The sequence below is a fragment of the Sabethes cyaneus genome, chromosome 3, assembly GCF_943734655.1.
Source record: "Sabethes cyaneus chromosome 3, idSabCyanKW18_F2, whole genome shotgun sequence".
Classification (NCBI taxonomy): Eukaryota; Metazoa; Arthropoda; class Insecta; order Diptera; family Culicidae; genus Sabethes; species Sabethes cyaneus.
Window position 1 is genome coordinate 174,875,907 of NC_071355.1, and position 10,095 is coordinate 174,886,001.

At 43.6% G+C, this 10,095-nt stretch overlaps 1 protein-coding gene across 1 annotated transcript; it reads right to left on the bottom strand.

Moving 5' to 3' along the window:
* Nucleotides 1-4,846: 4,846 nt before the first annotated feature.
* LOC128742779 (flexible cuticle protein 12-like) lies at nt 4,847-5,234 on the bottom strand. The gene is made up of 2 exons (XM_053839232.1): nt 5,107-5,234; nt 4,847-5,036 (listed from the first exon to the last, which is right to left on the bottom strand). The coding sequence occupies exons 1-2, from the start codon at nt 5,232-5,234 to the stop codon at nt 4,847-4,849; spliced, it is 318 nt and encodes a 105-aa protein (XP_053695207.1).
* Nucleotides 5,235-10,095: the final 4,861 nt, after the last annotated feature.

Consider the following 10,095-nt stretch of genomic DNA (forward strand, 5'->3'; position numbering starts at 1 on the left):
CAGCTGCCTCGAATAGCAAATTCCAATGCCATGTACAATAGTAGATTGACAGCCCATCACTATGGTTCAAAACAACTAACGTCACAAGCGAAACCATGTTCAATCATAGTCCTGGAAACTTTTTGAGCAGATGGAGCATCTGCTAGTTGAATTCTCAAAATTTGTCGACTAACTGTCAGAAGGCAAACATTTGATCCGTTGTAGAGCGTCTCGTTGAGCGTCTCTGAGGCCGTTGCAGGAAACCTTTGTTAGCGAATACCAGTGCGGTTTGCGAAAGGGACGCTCCGCGACGGACCAAATGTTCACCTTGCGACAGATCCTCGATGAATTCCGGGAATTCAACTTGCAGACTCATCATTTGTTTATAGACTTCAAGGCGGCGTACGATTCAGTTAAACAAAATGAGCTGTGGAAGATTATGTTTGAACATGGTTTACCAACAAAACTGATTAGGCTGATACGTGCTACCCTTGATGGTTCAAAATCAAGCGTCAGGATAGCAGGAGAGACATCGGACTCGTTTGTGACGTTAGATGGTTTGAAGCAAGGTGATGGACTATCGAACTTGCTGTTCAACATTGCATTGGAAGATACTATGCGAAGGGCCGGCATGCAGAGAAGCGGTACCATCATCACGAAATCTCACATGCTCCTAGGGTTCGCGGACGATATCGATATTATCGGTATTAACCGTAGAGCTGTGGAAGAAGCGTACACGCATCTTAAAGAAGAAGCTGCGAGGATAGGGCTTATCATAAATTCTACCAAAACAAAGTATATGGTGGCTGGTAAAGAGCGTGGTAGGCCTCCGGGTGTTGAAACTGCGATGATGATAGATGGAGATACTTTTGAAGTGGTCGACGAATTTGTTTACCTTGGTACGTTAGTGACATGTGACAACGATGTGAACCGTGAAGTAAAAAGGCGGATAGCGGCTGCCAACAGGGCCTTCAACGGATTACGTAACCAGCTGAAATCCCGTAGCCTACAACTCCGTACAAAACTCGCGCTCTATAATACGTTAATTCTTCCGGTGGTACTCTACGGCCACGAAGCGTGGACGTTGAAAGAGAGCGACCAACGAGTTCTTGGCGTTTTCGAGCGTAAGATTCTGTGATCAATTCTTGGCGGAATATTAGACAAAAGAGTGTGGCGCAGGCGCATGAATCATGAAATATATCAAGTGTACAAAGATGCGGATATTGTGAAGCGACTAAAATACGGCAGGCTACAATGGGCTGGCCATGTAGCAAGGATGCCGGATGAGAGACCGAAACAAAAACAATATTTAGCAGAGAACCCGACAGGGGCCGACAACTTCGAGGCAGACCCCGTACCCGTTGGATGAGCGCTGTTGACGAGGATGCTAGAACAGCAAGTATTAGGGGCGACTAGAGAGTGGCAGCCCAAGACCGAGTAATGTGGAGACGGCTCCTGAATTCGGCATGGATTCAATAAGCGGATTGTCGCCGAAAAAGTTAGTAAGAGCGCCGCGTTAGAAATTTAAGATATAGGAGAGAATTGTGTACACCAAGTTGAGGATGGGTATTTCTCGATATTCCCTACTTTCGAGTTGGCTCCTGAGGGCATATTGTTGACGGATTGCGGCATATGCGTGGAAAGTACCGGATCGCCGGTAGTTCCTCCTCGGACCATACCAGCAGTAGGCCCCAGCGAATGTTTGAAATACACTAGCTGAGTGCCCGAACTTGCCCATGGCACCCCCAATTGGGTCCCAGCCACTTATGTATCTGTCTTCGTTCCGGTAAATCCCATAATGCAAAAAAATCTAGCTATTTTTCCTCGGTATCTAGGTAGTTTTTAACTACAGCTTTGATCACAGTGAATAATCTTATAATTTTGTCAATCATGTAATCGAATAAGTTCGATTCAGATCAATTTACGAATTGGCATAAAACGCTTCACTTCATAACAAGAGTTATTTTATCGCAAACCACTCAATCAATTAGTCTATCATTCATGAATTAATCGGCAGTAAAACTTAAAATGACCCATAATTGTGTGCGACCCATGATTGTGGACTGACTGTGACTTGGAATTAATTTTTGTCCCGTCCAGTCATTAAAGCATCAAAGTATGTTAAATTGGTATATTCACTTAAATAACAACAGTTGTAATAAATTTATAACAAATTTTATAGCACACTCTTTTAATCATATCAAATTGCTGTGAAAATCTTCATTAGATAGTGAAAAATTCATTCTTTACTAATCTCATCATAGCCAAAATTGTTATCAAAACGCTTCAATTTATTCAGTTTGTGGATTTCTCTTAAATCTTTCTATTAAACGAATTATTGCCTATTCGACTTACGTTTTAACAACCCACCAGTCTAACATGAAAGAATTAGCCAAATCGACATTGACGCAAAATGAATCACATTTTTTCACAAATCCTTACAGTTGTGCTGGTGCGTCTCCGCGGATGATAGGAAGTAATCCACCACTGCCATTTTCATCCTTGTCATCATCTTCATCGTAGTTCCAGCCCAACCGTATCGTATTCCGAACTGGTAGGGATTTCTATAGTTTCCGCAGCATCATAAAACCATCCGGGAGTTCAAGCGAAAGATTTGAGCTGACGTTTTTCACAGTTCCTGTGCCAACGAAACCGAAACCGAAGCACGGCGACAACCATGATGTCGACGAAACCAACGACGAACTTGTAAAACCGAAAGATGCGTATTCCTTCGTCTGAGTTGTTCTTCAAGTGGAAATAATTGCTTTATAGAATGCTTGTTTCCCTAGCTCTGGCAGATTCTAGGCATAAGATTTTAAGTTTTAAACCCCGGAGCGAAACTGACTAAACGTTATAGTTGGCAAAAGTTTATTCATGCAATCACAGTTGGTAGTTTGGAAATAAAATTTTTATCGTCAGATCGAAAACGCGCTGTATCAATGCCGATTGAGAAAGAGAAGTAGTAAAGTCCCCGGTATTGAGATGAAAAGTCAAAAGATGCAATGTTCGCAGAAATGACAAAAGCCCTTTAACGCTCCAAGAACCCGTTGTCCTCGGTTCCCGGTCGGGTAAATCTCCCTAACACTGCGGGGGTTTTCAATTACTTACGCATTGGAATTCACCGCCGCAGAACAACGCGTCTGGGAGGGCGGAGGACAAAACACGCACATGAAAAATTGTTCATAAATCAAGCCGTTTGTTTTTGCGTTATGACTCCTTCGAAATGGCTGTTTTTCGAGCTCTACGACCACCCCCGCATTTCCGTTCGGTGACTTTTGCCACCGCATAGTAACCGATGAACGTGCAGCGGCACCCCCGTAAAATCGTTATCCTTCACATTGTCATTGTCCTCGACGGAGTGTAGCATCCCATCCGCCGTGGCAGGGAGCGACAAAGAAGAAAAAAATCCATGCTAAAGAGGGGACATTGTTGTGCATGAAATCGCACGGGACGACAATTGAAGTGGGCCAGCTTTTCATCTCCGGGACAGACACGCCATGCTTTGGCCCGCTGACTTCGGAGCTGCCGCAGCAGCCGACTGACGCTGATTGTAGTTTCATAAATTTTAAAATATAGTGTTTGGAGTGTCATGGTTTTACAAGGATTGCCCCCCTACCCTTCTGCTCTGTCGCTTGTTATGATGTTGGTAAAATATAAATTACGAATTTTCTGGAGAAAGTGAATCGTACCGTAGCATACCGCATAGCGGAAGGTTTTACATCGTGATGGCAGGAAAGGGGGAAATTTGTTTCACGCTGCTATTAATGGGAGCCATGATTTATTCATGGATTTGAAAACTATTATTCTTTGTTGACTATAATGGTGAAAACTTTTGCCGTATTGTAGCTAGAAGCTTTCCACGGATAGTGATTAAGTATTTAAAATCGGTTTCATAAAATTGTTGGTCGACGTTACAGCAAATGATATGTATTTATATCATTTAATTATTCCAGCACTTCAGTAGTATGTTTAAAGCATAATAGGAGTTTAATTGAGAGTTTTTCTATAGAGACCAGTAGTTACTGAAATTAAAATTCAATAATTTAGAGAGCTTCGTCATTTCATTTAACTTTATATTCTCTATGTCAATATACATTTTAATTAAATAATTAAATAAGCGTTAACGTATATCGCTAGTTACGCTGGTTCTTAACGTTGCGGAATTTTTCAGGGTAATAACATGACAGGTACAATATGGTGGGATAAAATACTCTTTAATTCGGTTTCAGTTTCCAAATTTTGACTTGAAAACTTCATAACCTTGTTTTGAAAATATCATTTTTTTTAATTCGATATTTTCAAAAGAGCAAGTTTTCATCAATTTAAAACCTTTATCAATATCCGGCATTTTGGGGCATGGATATATATGATGGTCACGTTTAACTATCCTTGAATAACTTTGGTATAGCTTTTTGCCACATTCTTCGTATTCTTAGATAAATATAAAAAAATGCCAGCCTAATAGGGAATATTTCCAGCTCGAAAAGTGCCTCGGTTTTATCGAAAATCAAACTATCGTGTCAGACTTCCGCAAACAACTTTTTTAAAATGTATTTAAACCTAATTCCTGGACGAGGTAAAGTAAAACCAGGAAAATGGATACCAGTTCTCTCCATCATTCATTGCAATACCGATTCAGGTGTGTTTCATCACTTCGGGCATGCATATGAAATGGAGGAATATAAAAAAATGCTAAACACAATCAGTATTTCAACGAATTGACTGCCTTCAGTGGTGACTGTTTTATAATCTTTCGAATAACCAAATCTGCATTGGAAATATCCTACAACTAATGATGTTTTATTAAATAATATCACTCACAAGAACATAACGTGATAGCCTTGACTAAAAACACATTAAACACCGTTTACGCTCTTGGGAGATGGGCGGCTTCTGGCTGGAATCCATTTTCGTCGGCAATATAGTTCACCGTGTACACCTGACCGTCGTCACCGGTGTAGGAGTACGATCCTCGAACCACCAGTGCGCTAACATCCTCTCCAAAGTTCTTCAGCTGAGCTTCCTCTTGCCGCTGGAGCCGATTGCTGGTATCGTATCTGCAAATTTATCACCACAATAATCAACTTGTTGCTCGCTGTTTCCAACTTGCTTCGCAATCATACTCACTGGAATCGGTAACCCTGAAGACCTAAGTTATCATTTTCGTATTTAACAATCTGAGCATCCCGATCTTCGTTCGCAGGAGCGGCCAGGGCAACGGCCAGAATGGCAGCGAAGGCGATAGTAAATTTCATCGTTTGTTGTTTATGGCACTATGCAGTCAGTCACTGTGGCACACAAATTTTGGCAGCTGTTTTTCACGCCCAACTGAGCCGATGACGATGCCGCTTTCATTATTTATATTACCTGGTGCCCCAGAGATGAATGCCCCTTCTTAGAGCCGTCTGCGATCTGTGGTACGATTGTGTGAATTTAAATTTGAGTCCATCGTCAATCGTGTTGTCGGTGTGATGCACTCGAACGAACGAACCTTATGTCGCGTGTTATTGGGGAAAAGGTTAGGTCACATCGCAGTAGGTGGCATAGTGTGGCTGAAAATTAGCGACTTAAATTGTGTGCAAAATTTTTGAGTTAATTACAATTGCACAGATAATTAGCCGATGATTGGCTCACAATTACAAAAGGTGCGAGCGAGAATGCTCTACTCAACTTAATGCTCCAATAAGCCGCCGTCATGAACAAAACCCTGATAGGGTATAATAGAACACCATGCGAACCGTTGCTTTTCAAGAAATGGCGCTTTTCTAGTGTTAATAAAATCAAAATTTCTCACTTATCTATGTTTACCTACCTGAAAAACAATCACAATCATATTTTATTTATGGTACAGTTACACTGTTATACTTATTTATTTATTTACTATTTGATGGGGCTTTCAACCGTTGATTGGTTTACTTAATTTTCATGACTTCTGCCTAATTTTGATAAAAAAACCAAGCTGTTCCTATACCTCTCCATAGCATCTTACTACCATTCATCCGAGAGCCCGGAAAAGTGGTTTGATACCGTACTCAAATTAAATTTCGCAACATGAACGCAATTGATAAAAACAATGTATACCAACTATTTATTGGTTAAGGTGTCAAACGTTATATTGCGATTAGCGATAAACGCGAAAAAACTGAGATGCATGAGAGCGTAATGTTGTTGCGTTGAGGAAATTTATTGTCGCGCAAAATTGAGCTGTTTTCGAAATGTGCAATATGCGTTACAAAGTAACGACATCTGTTGTATTCGACAGGGAAACATTGATAGTTTTAAGCATACTCTCACGCATGGCGCATGATGAAACACTAGCGCCAACTCCTGTTATTTATTAACAGAAACTAGAGGCAGTGTCCTATTCTAGGTAGGTATAATGAAACAATTTAATATGCTGACACAAGCATCTTATTCAGCAATTAAATGTTCAATAACTGACGTTTAGCTCAATCACATAGGCAGTTTGTCATACGGAAATCGCACTTCGTCATAATTAGGATTTGCTTTCATTTACCATACACAAACACATTACAGCAGGCTTTGCAAGCCGTCACCACGAAAAATACCAAAGCACGGAACGAAGAACAAATATATTCTTACTGGAACTGGAACTGGATCAAGGGCCGATTCTTCAACATAAGCATCATCAACATGCACAGCCCTCACCTCAGAAGTACCGATGACGACAAGTATGAATTCTACGCGCAGTTGGAGAGTGAATACAACCGCTGCCCAAAACATGATATCAAGATCGTCATCGGGGATTTCAATGCTCAGGTCGGCCAGGAGGAGGAATACAAACCGGTGATTGGAAGGTTCAGTGCACACCAGCGAACCAATGAAATGGGCCGAAGACTTATTGACTTTGCCGCCTCCAAGAATATGGCCGTACGTAGTACCTTTTTCCAGCACAGAATCCACCATAAGTACACCTGGAGGTCACCAAATCAGACAGAATCACAGATCGACCACGTTTTGATCGACAGTCGGCACTTCTCAGACATTATCGACGTCAGATTCTATCGAAGCGCTAACGTTGACTCGGACCACTACCTAATGATGGTTAAGATGCGACCAATACTCTCCGTTGTGAACAACATTCGGTACCGACGCCAGCCTCGGTTAGACCTCGCGCGGCTGAAGCAGCCAGACGTCGCCGCAAACTACGCGCATTCACTCGAAGCTGCGCTGCCGGAGGAGGACGAGCTGGACGAAGACCATCTCGAGGACTGTTGGAACACTATCAAAACAGCCATCAGCAGTGTAGCGGAGAGCTCCATCGGGCATGTGGCCCGGAATCAGCGGAACGATTGGTTTGACGATGAATGTAGGAGGGTGATGGATGAGGACAACGCTGCGCGGGCGGCCAAGATGCGCAGTGCCACACGTCAGAACGTGGAAAGACAAACAGAAGAAGATGCAGCGAAACCAAATCTTTCGGGAGAAAAAGCGCTACCTGGAAGAGAAACAATATGCAGAGTTGGAGCGGCTGCATCGTTCTCAGGAAACGCGGAAGTTCTACCAGAAACTGAACGGATCCCGCAAAGGCTTTATGCCGCGAGCCGAAATGTGTCGGGATAAGACTGGCAGTATTCTGACGGACGATCGTGAGGTGACGGATAGGTGGAAGCAGCACTTCGACGAACACCTGAATGGCGCCCAGGCGGAAAACCATGGCGGCGGGGAAAGCGATTTCGACGGTGCAGCAAACGGGGAAGAGGTGCCATCCCCAACGATAGGCGAAGTTAAGGAGGCCATCATGCAGCTAAAGAACAACAAGTAAGCTGGAAAAGATGGCATCGGAGCGGAGCTTATTAAAATGGGACCAGAAAAGCTGGCCGTTTGTCTGCACCGACTAATTGTTAGAATTTGGGATACGGAACAGCTACCGGAGGAGTGGAAAGATGGAGTTATCTGCCCGATCTACAAAAAGGGCGACAAGTTGGACTGTGAGAACTATCAAGCGATCACCGTTCTCAACGCCGCTTATAAAGTGCTGTCCCAAATCATTTTCCGCCGATTATCACCAATTGCAAACAGATTTGTGGGAACTTATCAAGCCGGCTTCGTGGAAGGTCGGTCTACAACGCATCAAATATTTACACTGCGGCAAGTCCTCCAAAAGGGCCGTGAATACAGAGTTCCCACGCATCATTTATCCGTTGACTTCAAAGCCGCATATGATACCATCGACCGGAAAGAGCTATGGAAAATCATGGACGAGAACAGCTTACCCAGGAAGCTCATCAAACTGATTAAATCTACGATGGATGGTACACAGTGCTGTGTTCGGATTTCGGGTGGATTGTCAAGTTCATTCGAATCACACAGAGGGCTTCGTCAAGGTGATGGTCTTTCATGTCTGCTGTTCAACATAGCGCTACAAGGTGTTATGAACCGAGCGGATATCAACACGCGGGGCACGATATTCAACAAATCTAGTCAATTCGTCTACTTTGCCGATGACATGGATATTATGGGCAGAACATCTGTGGCGGTGGCTGAGCAGTACACCAGACTAAAGCGCGAAGCAGAAAAGATTGGGTTAAAGGTAAATACGTCTAAAACAAAGTACATGCTGGCCTGCGGAACCGAGGCCGAACGACACCGCTTGGGCAGTAGTATATTGATCGACGGCGATGAGTTTGAGGTAGTCGATGAATTTGTCTAGCTTGGCTCACTGGTAACGGCGGACAATGATGCCAGCCGTGAGATTCGGAGGCGTATTATCAGCGGAAGTCGTGCCAAGTGCACCCTGTACAAGACGCTTATTAGACCGGTTGTTCTCTACGGGCATGAAACATGGACAATGCTCGAGGAGGACCTGAGAGTGCTCGGAGTCTTCGAACGACGAGTGCTAAGAACGATCTTCGGCGGCGTACAGGAGAACGGAGTATGGAGGCGAAGGATGAACCATGAACTCGCACAGCTCTATGGCGAATCCAGTATCCAGAAGGTAGCTAAAGCTGGACGAATACGATGGGCAGGGCATGTTGCAAGAATGCCGGACAACTACCCTGCAAAGATGGTGTTCGCCTCAAATCCGGTAGGAACAAGACGACCAGGAGCGCAGCGAGAAAGATGGTTAGACCAGGTGGAGCGAGATCTGGCGAAAAGTACTCGGTGTCCGAGGAATTGGAGAGCGGTAGCCCTCAACCGAGTTACATGGAGAAATTTTGTTCAACAGGCTTTGTCTTAGGACGGCAAGCCACCTAAGTAAGTAAGTAGTACCATACACAAACAGCAATCCAGAAAAGTTGTGGTCTGTCATATATTACTGAATAATTGAATAATCATCTGGGCTAACTAAAATGGGTTAGTCTATCCCTGGTACCCACTTGGATTTCATACTTTTATTGCTTTTTGAATTAAATCCAGTGATGGTGAATCAGAGGTGTTGCGATTAATGCGACGAGCTATTGGCCATGCGTCATGCGTTGCTGATTTTGTTGGGATCTGATATTTGAAATTCCGAAGAGTTGTTCAAAAATCTTCTATTTATCGTTTAAACTATTCTGTACGATCAGAAAGTATTTAACCAGCCCTGTTCTTTATTGGCATCTTAGTATTCATTCTGGCACCACTACGACCGAGACAAATACGCTAAAACAAATGGACATCACCATTGGCGGAGACGGGTTCTCTCTCCTCGAATAGAAAACTAACCCAGGCTCTCTTGTTCCGTCTACAAGCTTGTTTGACAGCCTACGCCAGTTCAGCGTATCGTTGACGGGCCGCTGCCTTAGCAGCATATTTCTCTTACAGAGACTATAGATTACAGAGGCGCCGAGACATTCAAAAACCGCTAAATTTTGAACGAAAGCGGAGAGTTACCTTTATTTATGATGGTACTCTCCGTTTTGTTTCAAAATTTAGCGGTTTTTGAGTGTCTCGGCGCATCTGTAATTTCTCCGCTCGTTCATCTTTCTACAAGATTCATCCGAAATCCACTCCCTCTGTCCGCTGCGCACTTCGGCGAGGATTTCATTATTGGTCGTGATGAAGGCGTTCTTGACGTCGGTCCATTGTTCTCCAACAGCTCCACCAGACGGCTCCTCCAAACAGCGGACGTCATAACGAAACCCAACTTTCTGCATTTATCGTTTGACACGT